Source organism: Salminus brasiliensis, chromosome 1, assembly GCF_030463535.1.
Source record: "Salminus brasiliensis chromosome 1, fSalBra1.hap2, whole genome shotgun sequence".
NCBI lineage: Eukaryota > Metazoa > Chordata > Actinopteri > Characiformes > Bryconidae > Salminus > Salminus brasiliensis.
Genome location: NC_132878.1, coordinates 96,319,919 through 96,336,683, shown reverse-complemented (window position 1 = coordinate 96,336,683; position 16,765 = coordinate 96,319,919). Strand labels below are relative to the sequence as shown.

The following is a 16,765-nucleotide window of genomic DNA, read 5'->3' as shown; positions in this document are numbered from 1 at the left end:
CTCCAAATTAGCAGAACAAATTCGGACACGCTACCTCCCCCTGCTGGCTGATAATGGGAACAGCATACTGAAGCTTGACATCATGAAAAAGGCACTCCAGGAAAACGTTGGCGACGCCGATGAGGTTGTGGTTCTCCTGCGCTTCATAGAACGGATCACTCTGCTTACTGTGAAGCTTCACAGACTGAGAGAAGAATACACACAAAGACGGGATCAGAAACCAGGTACAGTGTATAGATCGAGATCACAACCCCCTCTGAGATCACAACCCCCCCTGAAATCACAAACCCCACTGAGATCACAACCCCCCCTGAAATCACAAACCCCACTGAGATCACAACCCCTCTGAGATAGATAGATAGATAGATAGATAGATAGATAGATAGATAGATCACTTTATTTATCCCACAGGGAAAGTCAGTTTTTACAGCAGCAAAATCAAACAAGAGAGCAGCATGATAGAGGCATAAAAGCATAAAAAGTGATTGTAGTGCAGTAATAATTACATTAATATAATGTAATATACAGAATGAATTATGTGTAATGTAACAGTGCAGTAACTACATTAATATAATGTAGTGATGTAAGGCATCCTGGGGTATCAGTACAGTATAGAGTTTTAAAGTGGCAGTGCAGATGACAGAGCTGTGTGGCAGTACATACTGATGAACAGAATAGTGTCCGATTGAGAAACAGCGGGACTGTTCTATTAGTGCACTCAGTGCACAATAATGTCCCGGCACAGTGACGAGGCGTTGTACAGTGAGATCGCTGTTGGGAGAAACGATCTCCTGTACCGTTCCTTACTGCTGCGGAGCTGAAGGAGCCTGTTACTGAAAGTGCTCCGCTGCTTGACCAGTAGATCATGGAGGGGGTGGGAAGTGTTCTCCAGAATGGCAGTGAGTTTGCTCAGAGTCCTCCTTTCCACAACCACCTCAAAGCCTTCCAGAGAGCAGCCCAGGACTGATCCAGCTTTCCTGATCAGTTTGTTGAGCTTACTGGCATCTCCACTCCTGATGCTGCCTCCCCAGCAGATTGCAGCAAAGAAGACAGCACTAGCAACAACAGACTGGTAGAAGGTCTCCAGCATATTGCTGCACACATTAAAGGACCTGAGCTTCCTCAGAAAGTAGAGTCTGCTCATCCCCTTCCTGTACACAGCCTCTGTGTTGGCCTTCCAGTCCAGTCTGCTGTCCAGGAGGACACCCAGGTATTTATAGGTGTCTACCCGCTCCACATCCTGACCCGTGATGGTAATGGGACCGGTCGTGGTCCTCTTCCTCCTGAAGTCCACCACCATTTCCTTGGTCTTGGCCACATTGAGAATCAGGTGATTTCTCTCACTCCACACGACAAAGCTGTTAACCAGGTCCCTGTATTCTCCATCCTCATCATCCCTGATGCATCCGACTACCACAGAGTCATCAGAGAATTTCTGAAGGTGGCAGAGTTCTGACCTGTACTGGAAGTCAGTGGTGTACAGGGTAAAGAGGAAGGGAGAGAGAACAGTTCCCTGTGGTGCTCCAGTGCTGCTGACTAAGCACTCAGACCGGTTGGATCCTAGCTGCACATACTGGGGTCTGTCAGACAGGTAGTCCATGACCCAGGCAACAGTGGACCTGTCCACCTGCATTCTATCCATCTTTCCCCCCAACATCAGAGGTTGGATGGTGTTGAATGCACTTGAGAAATCAAAGAAAGATCACAACCCCCCTCTGAGATCACAACCCCACTGAGATCACAAACCCACTGAGATCACAAACCCACTGAGATCACAACCCCACTGAGATCACAAGCCCATTGATATCAAAATCCCAGAGATCCCAACCCTTGAGATCACAATCCTGATAAAATCACAACCCCTCTGAGATCACAACCCCTCTGAGATCACAACCCCTCTGAGATCACAACCCCTCTGAGATCACAACCCCCCCTGAGATCACAACCCCATTGATATCAAAATCCCTGAGATCCCAACCCTTGAGATCACAATCCTGATAAAATCACAATCCCACTGAGATCCCAATAAGATCACAATCCTGATAAGATCCCAATCCCATTGATACCAAAATCCCACTGAGATCCAAACACCACTGAGATCCCAATCCTGATAATCCCACCCTCACACTGCACTGTGTAACCCCACCCATGTCAAAATAACCTTCTGTGATTTGTTTATATTGAAGCAAGTTTGTATTGATGGTTCCTCACCCCGTCCTGCGCCCCTTCCTTCCACTCTCTGTAGTGGTCCCTCATGTCCACCAGCTTGTTCTCCAGCTTCTCAATGGTCCACACCTGTGTGCCTTTACTTTTGCGACGCACCTGGATGGCCGGCTCGCTGACGATGGCTCCACGCTGGATAACAAACACAGAGCACTCTTTAGAGGAAGGAGGGGAAGGAACAGCACTCTTAAGAGTTACGCTCATGTAATCTCCACTGATCTAGAAAGCCTTCTTCTCTGGACAGTAGAGACAGTTATTCCAACATGAGCAGGATTAACTCTTTTGAATAGCCTTGATTTCAGATAAAACACTGAATGGGCAGGCGTCCCAATACTTTTGTCCATATGGTGTATTATAGGTGTGCAGCTCCAGCACTGCAAATTTAATGTACAGCATGTGTGCGACTGTGTGTGTGTGTGAATTAGGGGTGTGCGATATAGACCAAAAATGATATCTCGATATTTTCTGGGATTCTGCCGATATCGATAATTATTGATAATTACGTTCGTATGCTTATTTACGTATTTATTTATCGCACACCCCAGGCGTGAATCTGTTGGCTTTGTCCAGGTAGATCCTCACCTTGCGGTTGGCGCTCAGGTTGGCCGCAGGGATCTGTAAGGTGACCTGATAATCCGTGTGTTTACCCATTTCCTCTGACAGGAAGTTGGCCTCTCGCACCAGAGTGTTCGCCCGGACCACCTGTTCCCTCAGCCGAGACAAACTCTGCCTGAATAACTCGTCTCTGAAACACACACACACACACACACTATTTAATTCAAATTTGATTCATCATAAAAGCTCAGAAATACTTTTTAAAATATTTTTTATTAATGAATATTGACACAACTACTGTGTCTGTGCATTAAGATCACAGGTAGAGAGAGTGTGTGGTGCTGCTAACGCTGCTCGCACGACCAATTAAAAATGATCTTCGGGCTGAGACACTTTCGAGAATGGTTTTAATTATGAATTTATTACATTAAAAATAGTATTTGAACAGTTTCTTTCTCAGCTATAATTATTCATAAGTAAATAAACAACAACTAATAGTCATCTAATAGATCATGCAGTAACACAGCCTCCACCATGTTTGACAGGTCATGAACCAATTCTTTCCTTGCCTTCCAGATGTGCTCTTAGGGTTGTGGGCAGAGGTGGCTCAGGGGTTAGCCCACCAGGCTATTGCTCAGCGGTTAGCGCACCAGGTCATTGCGCAGGGATTAGCCCACCAGGCTATTGCTCAGCGGTTAGCGCATGAGGCTATTGCTCAGCAGTTAGCCCACCAGGCTATAGCTAACAGGGTTGTGGACAGTGGTGGCCCAGCGGTTAGCCCACCAGGCTATTGCTCAGGGGTTAGCCCACCAGGCTATTGCTCAGCAGTTAGCCCACCAGGCTATAGCTAACAGGGTTGTGGACAGTGGTGGCCCAGCGGTTAGCCCACCAGGCTATTGCTCAGCAGTTAGCCCACCAGGCTATTGCAGACAGGTTTGTGGACAGTGGTGGCCCAGCGGTTAGCGCACCAGGCTATTGCTCAGAGGTTAGCTCACCAGGCTATTGCTGACAGGGTTGTGGGCAGTGGTGGCTTAGCGGTTAGCTCACCAGGCTATTGCTGACAGGGTTGTGGGCAGTGGTGGCTTAGCGGTTAGCTCACCAGGCTATTGCTGACAGGGTTGTGGGCAGTGGTGGCTCAGCGGTTAGCTCACCAGGCTACTGCTCAGCGGTTAGCTCACCAGGCTACTGCTCAGTGATTAGCGCTCACCAGGCTACTGCTCAGCGGTTAGCGCACCAGGCTACTGCTCAGTGATTAGCGCTCACCAGGCTACTGCTCAGCGGTTAGCGCACCAGGCTATTGCTGACAGGTTTGTGGGCAGTGGTGGCTTAGCGGTTAGCTCACCAGGCTATTGCTGACAGGTTTGTGGGCAGTGGTGGCTCAGCGGTTAGCTCACCAGGCTACTGCTCAGCGGTTAGCTCACCAGGCTATTGCTGACAGGGTTGTGGGCAGTGGTGGCTTAGCGGTTAGCTCACCAGGCTATTGCTGACAGGGTTGTGGGCAGTGGTGGCTTAGCGGTTAGCTCACCAGGCTATTGCTGACAGGGTTGTGGGCAGTGGTGGCTCAGCGGTTAGCGCACCAGGCTATTGCTGACAGGGTTGTGGGCAGTGGTGGCTTAGCGGTTAGCTCACCAGGCTATTGCTGACAGGGTTGTGGGCCGTGGTGGCTTAGCGGTTAGCTCACCAGGCTATTGCTGACAGGGTTGTGGGCCGTGGTGGCTCAGCGGTTAGCTCACCAGGCTATTGCTCAGTGATTAGCGCGCACCAGGCTACTGCTCAGCGGTTAGCCCACCAGGCTGTTGCTGACAGGGTTACCAGTGGTTTGTATACCCTCTGTATTTACTTTTTGAAGGCGTCTCCTGATTGAACCACTGATGCTTCTACCTCCTCCGCCGAGTTCCTGACTTGACTAGAAGAAAAGAGCTGTGGGACTGGCTCTGGATCCATACTGCTCATTTTGCCTGACTGCATTAGATCAGACTGCACTGGACAGTCAGTGAACGTAATGACCCCTGCAGAAACACAGTCATACAGCCCAAGCTTTCCTCGTACCTCTCCTCGGTCCAGAGGCGTAGCTTGTTGTGCGTGGTGTGTGTGGGGAAGGCCAGGCTGTTGCTGCGCTGGTGTTGGGACGGCCTCTCCGGAGAGAGCTGCTGCCGGAGCAGGTCGAGTTCACGCTCGTACCGCAGCTTCTGCTCCTCCAGAGCCGTGCGCTTCTCCTCCAGATACTGCTTCTCCAGAACCTGCACCACGTTCTGCATCGGGTCTGCAGGCACAAGAAGAACATTTTACATAATTACATATTAGTACACTGAGTACATATTTTTAGCAGTACTGTATAGATTCTCAGAAACACAGTATTGATTAAAAAGGTAAAAACTCCAGTGCCCGGGGAGAATAGAGGGTGAAGGGCTCGAGGGCCCAACAGTGCCCAACAGCAGCTTGCCGAGTCTGGGTATCGAACCCACAACCCTGTCATCAGTAGCCCGGAGCTCTAACTGCTGAGCCTCCACTGCCGCAATAGTCAATAATCAATAATCAATTGGTGGCAAACAGTGGTTCGTTTAGTGCTGTGTTTAAACCCCGACCACTAGAGGGCAGTGTTGTACTATCTTCAGATCTCACTGTAAACTTTGGTTGTGGTTGGCGGCTCTTGCCTACCCTTTGGATCAGCTTCTCCCACTGTGAAACTCCCCAATTCCCTCTCTCTCTTTCACATGTTCTGAGATACCCGATTCCAACTGTTCCACCCCGGTACCGCCCGACCCGGCTCTCCACTACCCTCCTGCCCCTCCTTCATCCTCACCTCACCTAAACCACTGTTTACCTGCTTGAACTTTATCACCTCACTCACCTTTTCATCCTGTTTGGCTTGACGGCACATTTAGCATTTTAAATTCTTTAAATTAAAGCTACTTCATTTTGTTTTATTGTTGTTTTAATTTTTTATTTTTATTATTATTATGATCCGGTGTCGCCCTGAAGAGGATGGGTTCCCTTTTTGAGTCTTTTCGGTTCCTCTCAAGGTTTCTTACTCTCGACCCGACCCGAAGTTTTCCCTGCAACTGTTGCCTCTAGCTTGATCAAAAGAGGCTCGGACCCGGATCTCTGTAAAGTTGCTTTGTGACATTCATTGTAAAAAGCCTATAGAAATAAATTTTAATAGAAATTGAATTGAATCGTAACCTCTGTATCGTGATATGTATTGTATCGCCACTTATTTTTTCTTGTTTTCAGATCTTTTTCTTCTTCTATTGTTTAACAGGTGACGATACCCCGCCTCCGCGTCCTGTTATCATACAAACCCAGCTACTGTGGGTCGGACCAAACTGAAAGGTCTGAAGACCCAGACCAAGCAAGCCAGGTGTGAAAGCATCCCTTGGCAGCTTACCGTTGCTCCCCAGTGTCTTCATCATGACCTCCATCTGGGCAAATTCGTAGCTGTAGTCCTGCTCAGACGAAGCTTCACTCGCTGTCTCCACGTCCGCCTCCACGAAGCTCTCCCGCGGCGACTCGCGCTCCAGATCCTTTAAGCGGTCCCGCCGCTTCCTCTTCGGCAAGTTCACCCTGTATAGGGGACAAATTATCACGAGTATTACTGATTCCACTGACTGTAAACTTTCAGACAATGCAGTGCACTGATCAGCCATAACATTAGTACCATGAGTCAGTTTTTAAGGGTGATGGGCATAAAGCACGAAGAACCAAACTGTGATGGCTAGATAACTGGGTCAGAACATGTCCAAAACATCTGTCTCACATTTGCCCAAGACTTTGGGGGAAATATTTTGTGGCCTAATGAGGTGGAACTTGTTGGAAGACATGGATGTGACATCCTGTTAAAGCTAGCACTACATTCCCTCAGACCAACAGTCCATACTACCGGTGGTAGTATGATGGTCTGGGACTGCTTTGCTTCTTGAAATCAGCCCTGTGTTCGCCCTTCATTCTGTGACTTAAAGCTCAAGTGCAGTTGGGTTCTGCAGAAGGACGATGATCCGAAGCACACAAGCAAGTCCACTTCTGAATGACCAATGAAAGTCCAATCTCATTGAGACCCTTGAATGGGCAGGTCCTGCTGGAAAACCCTCCAATGTAGGCAAATGAACTCCTTAATGCAGGGGTTAGGGGGCTTTTTTCCATGGGTGATTTATCGTAGATATGTAGGTGACACACTCTCAGGTGTTGCAGACTATCAACTACTTCTGAGATGCTATAAGGAAGGATTTAATAAAGGCATGAACACTAAACGATTATTTGATTAAAATCTGTCAAAAACCCACCTGAAGAAATGATTATTGCCCCATAAGATTCGGTCTCCGTGCCAAAGATGCACCAGGGAGTAAGCAATCATCCCATTCACACAGGTTCTGCAGGAGAACAGACATTTCACTGCATTTCCATTTAAATTCGGTTTACTACATCAAATATTCTCTACTGGACAGAGTGTGCGTCCTACCTGGCATTCTCTATGGGTGAGAGTGTGACGTCTCCATCTGCAGCGATATCTATAACACAGTGCTCTGGCTGGATCCCAATCCCAAACAGCTGGATGTCCTGAGAGGTGTCTGCTCCCACAAGTGTGTGCTCCTGAACACACAGACACACCACAATTTAGTATTATTATAAGGACAAAAGTATTGAGACACCCTTTCTAATCAATGCATTCAGCTTGTCTAGTCCCTGTGGAGAAGTACTGCCAATAGAATAGGACTCTCTGCAAGAGCAGGTAAAGATCATGATCCTATTTGCACCATGCTTCCTAATGCCAGGCGTGGGCTAGGGGGGTATAAAGCCCCCCAGCATTGAAGAGCTGTGGAGCAGTGGAAGAACTGTGTTCTCTGGATTTATGGATGGTGGAGCTCCATCCAGTATTTTTGGGATGAGGTGGGGTGGTGATCATTATCACCCAACATCCTGACCTCACTAATGCTCTTGTTGCTGAATGCAATCAAATCTCACAGCAATGCTCCTCCTCCAAAATCTAGTAGAAAGCCTTCTTCTTCTTCTCTGGACAGTAGAGACAGTTACTCCAACAAAAGCAGGATCAGCTCTTTTTAATACCCTTGATTTCATAAGAAACAGTGAATAAGCAGGTGTCCCAATACTTTTGTCCATATAGTGAAACAACAGTTACACATTTTTAAATAGATGTACTGACATCTGAACAAACTATTAAGCTCTCCAAAAAAACAGCCCAGTCATTTCTTTGAGAGTGGGCGGGTCCACAGCGTAAGCCACGCCCCTGCTGCCCATTTAACCTTGATAGGCTGTGTCCAGATGCCTATTTGCATTATCACCAGGGGTAACAAACACGCCGGTAAATGAGAAACACTTGAAACAGAGAGTGTTACTCAGTCGTCTGAAATCACCACACCCATGGATCACTTCTGTGGGCAAGGGATGGGTCAATTCCGGGCCGCCCTGACCCTCGCAGTGTGAGGGAATCTGATCATATTTGATGTTCTGACGAGCTCAGCAGATCCATTACCATGCTGAATGTTCTGTTCCTGCAGAGAACACCGCTTGCTGTATGTGCACTATTATTGGCTGGTGTGTGATGTCATACCTTCAGGTAATAGACCAGAAGCTCGTTGAGGGCGGGGTCAGCGTTCAGGTTGACCAGGAAGCACTTATCCTCACCGACTTTAATCCCTGAGGATTCCAGAGAAATACCCATACTCTCCAACTGCTTCTGCCTCTCCTAGAAAGAATGAGAGCGAGGGAGAGAGAGAGAGAGAACCTTAAATAATACTAGACTCAATGAGGAGAACTACAGAGATGTTCTAATGAACAGGTTCGGACAAAAGTATTGGGACACCCCTCTCAATGATTGAATTCGGGTGTCTGATTCAGTCTCACTACCACAGGTGTATAAAATCAAGCCCCTAGCCCTGCAGTCTGTCTTTCTTACCCACATCAGTGAAAGAACGGGAGGTTCTGAAGAGCTCACTGAACTCCAGCGTGGTTCTGTATGTAATAGGAGCTCAGCACCGCTGCACCAACAACTACAAGTCAGCTGGTGAAATTTTATAATTTCCTCCCTCCTAGATCTTCCTCCATCAGCTGTGAGTGGTGTTATTATTGAACAGTGGAAGAGTTTAGGAGGAACAGCTCACAGAGAGCAGCTCAGTGTCCACCGAGTGTCTGTCAGACCACGTAAAGTTACAGAGCGGGGTCAGGGCCGAGTGCTGAGCTCAGAGCAGAGTGCAGAAAAGCCTCCAACTGACTCAATAACTGCAGCAGAGCTCCAGACCTGCTGCTGCTGGTAGAGCTTAGAGCAAAAGAGGACCAGCTCCTTATTAATAAAGCCTATGGGTTTAGAATGGGGGGTCATAAATGCTACTGTAGGTGGAATGTGGAGGTGTCCCAATACTTTTGTCTTTTTTGTATAGAGGTTAACTGCTCCACAACCACTTGTTGAAGTCATGTCATTAAGTTAGATGCTACCACCTTTAGGACATATATATGTATGTGTGTGTGTGTGTTTGTGTATGTGTGTGTGTGTGTGTGTGTGTGTGTGTAGAGTACCTGTGCAATCTCCTCGGTCTTCCTGAGTTTTTCCTCCCAGGTAACGGTCATTTCCAGGATGAGCTTCTCCGACTCCTGCAACTTCTCCTGCAGTTCTGGAGCTTTCAGAGACTAACACACACACACACACACACACACACACAATGATAAATGAAGACACACACATATATACAAAGCAAGGTCATCTCTATGCATCTTCTGGACTGATGCTCAAATAAGATTCAACAGTATTTATTTTTTTTGTGTTTTTTTATATGTAATATTTATACAGTAGATACAGTACACATGCAAAAGTATCCGGACACTCCTTTCAATGAGTGAGTTCAGCCACTTCACGATGCACCCATCACTAACACAGGCCTTGTTTTTAATCTCCACAGAAAAAGCACTGCCAATATAACAGGAGGCTCTGCAGCAGCCAGCAGGGCCCAATGGTACCCATCCGGTAGATGGAGGGGTATAAAGCCCCGCAGCACTGGGAGCACTGGGCTGTGGAGCAGTGGGACTGACTTCTCTAGAACGTTGCTGGATGCCTCTGGGATTAGTCTGCGCGGCATTTATGATCTAATGATGCATTATCAGTACCTGACCTCACAAATGTTCTTATGGTCAAATGCCATCAGAACCTTACAGCAATGTTACAAAATCTAGTGTAAGGTCTTGGCTAAAGATTAGAGGCTGTTACTACAGCAAAGGGAAAACACACTCCCTGTTATGACCCTAGACATCAGTAGCAGATCTGGAGAAGCAAGTGTCTACAAACTTTTGGACATGCATATATATATATATATATATATATATATATATACATACGCATGAATGCTAACTGCTGTTATGGTAGTTAACAGACGCCCATGCTGCCCAGTGGAGAGGAGAGGGGAGGGTCAGTTATGCTCTTTTCAACTGCCAGAATTTCATCTGGGTCAGCCCAAATGTCTATAGCCCTACTGACCTCAGCCTGGGACAGCTGCTCCTTCAGTTTCTCCACCTCCTCTCGGAGCTCGCGGATGATGCGTGCATTGGGGTCCTCGTTGACCACAGCGTGGTTTACGATCCGTTTAGCCCGGTCAGCGTAGCGCAGGGTGGACAGAGTTTCTTCATAGTTATCTGCTGCTGGACTCACTGTGGCGATCATCGCCGTCTTACTGTTCCCACCAAGATTATCCTGAAATCCAGAAACACAAACATTACATTAATATCATTAATATCCAGTATGAAGTTCTAATAATATAATTAGCCAGTATGAAGTTCTAATAACATTAATATCCAGTATGAAGTTCTAATAACATTAATATCCAGTATGTAGCTCTAATAACATTAATATCCAGTATGAAGCTCTAATAACATTAATATCCAGTATGAAGCTCTAATAGCATTAATATCCAGTATGAAGTTCTAATAACATTAATATCCAGTATGTAGCTCTAATAACATTAATATCCAGTATGAAGCTCTAATAGCATTAATATCCAGTATGAAGTTCTAATAACATTAATATCCAGTATGAAGCTCTAATAGCATTAATATCCAGTATGAAGTTCTAATAACATTAATATCCAGTATGTAGCTCTAATAACATTAATATCCAGTATGAAGCTCTAATAGCATTAATATCCAGTATGAAGTTCTAATAACATTAATATCCAGTATGAAGCTCTAATAACATTAATATCCAGTATGAAGTTCTAATAACATTAATATCCAGTATGTAGCTCTAATAACATTAATATCCAGTATGAAGCTCTAATAACATTAATATGCAGTATGAAGTTCTAATAACATTAATGTCCAGTATGAAGCTCTAATAACATTAATATCCGGTATGAAGCTCTAATAACATTAATATCCAGTATGAAGTTCTAATAACATTAATATCCAGTATGTAGCTCTAATAACATTAATATCCAGTATGAAGCTCTAATAACATTAATATCCGGTATGAAGCTCTAATAACATTAATATCCAGTATGAAGCTCTAATATCATTAATATCCAGTATGAAGCTCTAATAGCATTAATATCCAGTATGAAGCTCTAATAGCATTAATATCCAGTATGAAGCTCTAATAACATTAATATCCAGTATGAAGCTCTAATAACATTAATATCCGGTATGAAGCTCTAATAACATTAATATCCAGTATGAAGCTCTAATATCATTAATATCCAGTATGAAGCTCTAATAGCATTAATATCCAGTATGAAGCTCTAATAGCATTAATATCCAGTATGAAGCTCTAATAACATTAATATCCAGTATGAAGCTCTAATAGCATTAATATCCAGTATGAAGCTCTAATAACATTAATATCCAGTATGAAGCTCTAATAGCATTAATATCCAGTATGAAGCTCTAATAACATTAATATCCAGTATGAAGCTCTAATAACATTAATATCCAGTATGAAGCTCTAATAATATTAATATCCAGTATGAAGCTCTAATATCATTAATATCCAGTATGAAGCTCTAATAATATTAATATAATGGGTCTGAATTAACTGGGAGGACTCACCTTCAGTAGCCATGTTAGGACTGAGTCTCTATACGGGACAAACTTGTTTTTGCCTTTTCCTGCCGACTGGTCCGCCAGTGCCGAAATCACACAGCCCAGCGTGGTCAGAGACCTGAACACACATACACACACACACACACACACACACACACCTTTACTCATCCAATTCTATCTGATGTGTCGTACACACTGTCATACACAGTACAACTACAACTAGAATACAGTGGCATGCTAAGATGACAGTCCAACCCCATGAAAAACAAAAACAGATAAAATACATAGAAATAAAAATGTACAATATAAATAAAAAATAACAATATGCAAATTAAATATATTAACATTAAAATACATAGAGAAAATACTAAATAAAAATACACACATGCACGCACATATATATATATATATATATAGGAACTATGAAATGTAAATGTATAGAAATAAAAAAATAAAGGGCCTATAAACACACAAATGTAATATATAGAAATAAAATATATATACTAACTAATTTAATTATAGAGATAAAATATAAACACATAAACATTTATACAAATATACAATGTAACAATGCAGCCTCCAGCTCCTGCCCACAACCCCATCACAGCCAGGATACACTTTTAATAACCCTGTCTCTTGATTGACTACAATATCACAACATATCACATGATCAGTGTGTGTGTGTGTGTGTGTGTGTGTGTGTGTGTGTGTGTGGTTCTCACTTGTTAATGTTGCTGCCCTCCTTCAGTCTCTCTCCTGCTGCTCCGGTTTTGGACACCCGTTCACTTCCCGCCAGGTCCACCAAACTCACCTTACTCACCTTCTCACCTGAGTTCTGCGCGCACACACACACACACACACACACACACACACAAACACACACACACACACACACAAAGAATACAATTGAATTGTATTTAATTGAATTGTAATTTTTTATTCTAACTCTTGTACTACTGTACAGTCTGAGACATAGCAGGCTAACCCTAGAGTACAGGATGTAGAGTCTGTGTGTGTGTGTGTGTGTGTGTGAGTGTGTGTGAGAGTGTGTGTGAGAGAGAGAGATGCTAACCCCAGACTGCAGGTCGTAGAGAGTCTGTGTGATGATAATGCTGAAGACGGCGTGTGAGCGGCTGCTCTCCTCATTCATGTTTGTGGCCGCAACCGTCCGAGACTTATTACCCTCCGACATCAGAGACTCTATATCCTACAGAGAGAGAGAGAGAGAGAGAGAGAGAGAGAGAGCGAGAGAGAGAGATAGACAAAGAGAGAGAGAGACAGAGACAGAGACAAAGAGAGAGAGACAGAGAGAGACAAAGAGAGAGAGAGAGACAGAGAGAGAGACAGAGAGAGAGACACAGAGAGAGAGACAAAGAGAGAGAGAGAGAGACAAAGAGAGAGAGAGAGAGAGACAGAGACAGACAGAGACAGAGAGAGACAGAGAGACAGACAGAGAGAGAGACAGAGAGAGACAGACAGAGAGAGAGAGAGAGAGAGAGGGAGAGAGAGAGAGAGAGACAGAGAGAGAGAGAGAGACAGAGAGAGACAGACAGAGAGAGAGAGAGAGAGAGAGGGAGAGAGAGAGAGAGAGACAGAGAGAGAGAGAGAGAGAGAGACAGAGAGAGAGAGAGAGAGAGGGAGAGAGAGAGACAGAGAGAAAGAGAGAGAGAGAGAGAGTATTGAATAATTCATAGTGGATACTGAATAATTCATAGTGGATATTAAATAATTCACAGTAGATCAGGATGAAACTTTCTAAGACATCTTTAACTTTTATTAGATGTGCTGAAGCAACACAGTCTGGCTGAGTGGAGCATGCTCTCCATTAGGTACAGCCACTGTACTGGCTGATCTCAGGGCTGCTGTGGTGTTTCATAGGGTTAAACACTGAGGAAACACTGCACAGTTCACAAATACGAGGCTGCTGTCGAGGGTAAACGGTTCACTCCGTACAAGGTTTGAGTGCCATCAGTGAAATTCCCAGATAACCTTCCATTCTTCCCAGTTCAGGCACGTAAGGGTCAGCTGTGGTAAGTGGCAAGTGCAGACCGAAACCGGCCCTGCTGTGGAAGCCACATTCAAGGTTTATCGCCGGTGCAGCCGCCCATGTGACACGTTTGTACAGCATTTCTATTCTGAGTCAAAACTGGCTGAACGGCAGCGAGCTGCGGCGGAGTTCTGGCACCGGGACTCGGACAAAGTCATCGTTGTTATTCCACAGCAGTATTTGGGTCAGATGAAAGTATAAGCGTGGAGCAGAACTGGGTCATGACTCGTTTGCTCTCTTGTTGTTTTCCTCTAAATAGACCAGATTTTAATTCGGGCAGTCACTGGAAACAGCCTCGTCTACAGTGCAGGCAATTAACAATCAATATCCAGTATGAATTTCTTATAGCATTAATATCCAGTATGAAGCTTTAATAACATTAATATCCAGTATGAAGCTCTAATAACATTAATATCCAGTATGAAGTTCTAATAACATTAATATCCAGTATGAAGCTCTAATAGCATTAATATCCAGTATGACGTTCTAATAACATTAATATCCAGTATGAAGCTCTATTAGCATTAATATCCAGTATGAAGCTCTAATAACATTAATATCCAGTATGAAGTTCTAATAACATTAATATCCAGTATGAAGCTCTAATAACATTAATATCCAGTATGACGTTCTAATAACATTAATATCCAGTATGAAGCTCTATTAGCATTAATATCCAGTATGACGTTCTAATAACATTAATATCCAGTATGAAGCTCTAATAGCATTAATATCCAGTATGACGTTCTAATAACATTAATATCCAGTATGAAGCTCTATTAGCATTAATATCCAGTATGACGTTCTAATAACATTAATATCCAGTATGAAGCTCTAATATCGTTAATATCCAGTATGACGTTCTAATAACATTAATATCCAGTATGAAGCTCTAATAACATTAATATCCAGTATGAAGCACTAATAACGTTAATATCCAGTATGAAGCTCTAATAACGTTAATATCCAGTATGAAGCTCTAATAACATTAATATCCAGTATGAAGCTCTAATAACATTAATATCCAGTATGAAGCTCTAATAACATTAATATCCGGTATGAAGCTCTAATATCATTAATATCCAGTATGAAGCTCTAATAACATTAATATCCAGTATGAAGTTCTAATAACATTAATATCCAGTATGAAGCTCTAATAACATTAATATCCAGTATGAAGTTCTAATAACATTAATATCCAGTATGAAGCTCTAATATCATTAATATCCAGTATGAAGCTCTAATATCATTAATATCCAGTATGAAGCTCTACAGTGCAGACACTAAGCGGGGGCTCCTTCACTTAGATTACACACGCTTACCTCGAAGTTGGTGACCGCTAGCTGGGACAGGCCGTCCACGTAGGGACCGAGGACCTTATGCTCCCGAACCTTCAGAGACTGTCTGTTCCTGTACAGAGAACACACACACACACACACTTTATTACCACCCTGTTATGCTTTCTTGCCACCGTTATACTTTCTTACCACCCTGTTATACTTTAATACCACCCTGTTATGCTTTCTTACCACCCTGTTATGCTCTATTACCACCCTGTTATGCTCTATTACCACCCTGTTATGCTTTCTTACCACCGTTATGCTTTCCTACCACCCTGTTATGCTTTCTTACCACCCTGTTATGCTTTCTTACCACCGTTATGCTTTCCTACCACCCTGTTATGCTTTCTTACCACCCTGTTCTGCTTTCTTACCACCCCATTATACTTTCTTACCACCCTGTTATGCTTTCTTACCACCCTGTTATACTTTATTACTACCCTGTTATGCTTTCTTACCACCCTGTTATGCTTTCTTACCACCCTGTTATACTTTATTACTACCCTGTTATGCTTTCTTACCACCCTGTTATGCTTTCTTACCACCCCGTTATGCTTTCTTACCACCCTGTTATGCTTTATTACCACCCTGTTCTGCTTTCTTACCACCTTGTTATGCTTTATTACCACCCTGTTATGCTTTCTTACCACCCCGTTATACTTTATTACCACCCTGTTATGCTTTCTTACCACCCTGTTCTGCTTTCTTACCACCTTGTTATGCTTTATTACCACCCTGTTATGCTTTCTTACCACCCCGTTATACTTTATTACCACCCTGTAATGCTTTCTTACCACCGTTATGCTTTCTTACCACCCTGTTATGCTTTCCTACCACCCTGTTATGCTTTCTTACCACCCTGTTATGCTTTCTTACCACCCTGTTATGCTTTCTTACCACCCCGTTATACTTTATTACCACCCTGTTATGCTTTCTTACCACCCCGTTATGCTTTCTTACCACCCTGTTATGTTTTCTTACCACCCCGTTATACTTTATTACCACCCTGTAATGCTTTCTTACCACCGTTATGCTTTCTTACCACCCTGTTATGCTTTCCTACCACCCTGTTATGCTTTCTTACCACCCTGTTATGCTTTCTTACCACCCTGTTATGCTTTCTTACCACCCCGTTATACTTTATTACCACCCTGTTATGCTTTCTTACCACCCCGTTATGCTTTCTTACCACCCTGTTATATTTTCTTACCACCCCGGTATACTTTATTACCACCCTGTTATGCTTCCTTACCACCCTGTTATGCTCTATTACCACCCTGTTATGCTTTCCTACCACTGTTATGCTCTATTACCACCCTGTTATGCTTTCCTACCACTGTTATGCTTTCTTACCACCCTGTTACGCTCTATTACCACCCTGTTATACTTTATTACCACCCTGTTACGCTTTATCAATTATTTATCTCTTTGTTGAAGCTTTTTCTCTATTAAAGCTTCTGTGCTCGAGCTTCATCGTGTTCGAGTCTGAAGTTCTCTAAACTACACTGAGAGAATATAACTGTTGTTCCTCTGGACAGTTTATTAGGCACACTTTTATTTGTTC

At 43.8% G+C, this 16,765-nt stretch overlaps 1 protein-coding gene across 4 annotated transcripts in view; it reads right to left on the bottom strand.

Annotated features, from left to right (window-relative positions):
- Positions 1–16,765, bottom strand: part of kif13a (kinesin family member 13A) — a 92,003-nt gene that overhangs the window by 27,702 nt on the left and 47,536 nt on the right. For all 4 annotated transcript variants that reach the window (XM_072692498.1, XM_072692500.1, XM_072692499.1 and 1 more), the window contains exons 7-20: positions 15,184–15,271; positions 12,887–13,021; positions 12,537–12,649; positions 11,821–11,932; positions 10,259–10,471; positions 9,307–9,417; positions 8,345–8,479; positions 7,235–7,365; positions 7,059–7,145; positions 6,167–6,342; positions 4,828–5,041; positions 2,806–2,968; positions 2,212–2,355; positions 35–184 (exon numbers count right to left, since the gene is read on the bottom strand). In XM_072692498.1, coding sequence (XP_072548599.1) covers positions 35–184; positions 2,212–2,355; positions 2,806–2,968; positions 4,828–5,041; positions 6,167–6,342; positions 7,059–7,145; positions 7,235–7,365; positions 8,345–8,479; positions 9,307–9,417; positions 10,259–10,471; positions 11,821–11,932; positions 12,537–12,649; positions 12,887–13,021; positions 15,184–15,271 — 1,972 coding nt within the window. The remainder of the gene's footprint in view (positions 1–34; positions 185–2,211; positions 2,356–2,805; positions 2,969–4,827; positions 5,042–6,166; positions 6,343–7,058; positions 7,146–7,234; positions 7,366–8,344; positions 8,480–9,306; positions 9,418–10,258; positions 10,472–11,820; positions 11,933–12,536; positions 12,650–12,886; positions 13,022–15,183; positions 15,272–16,765) is intronic.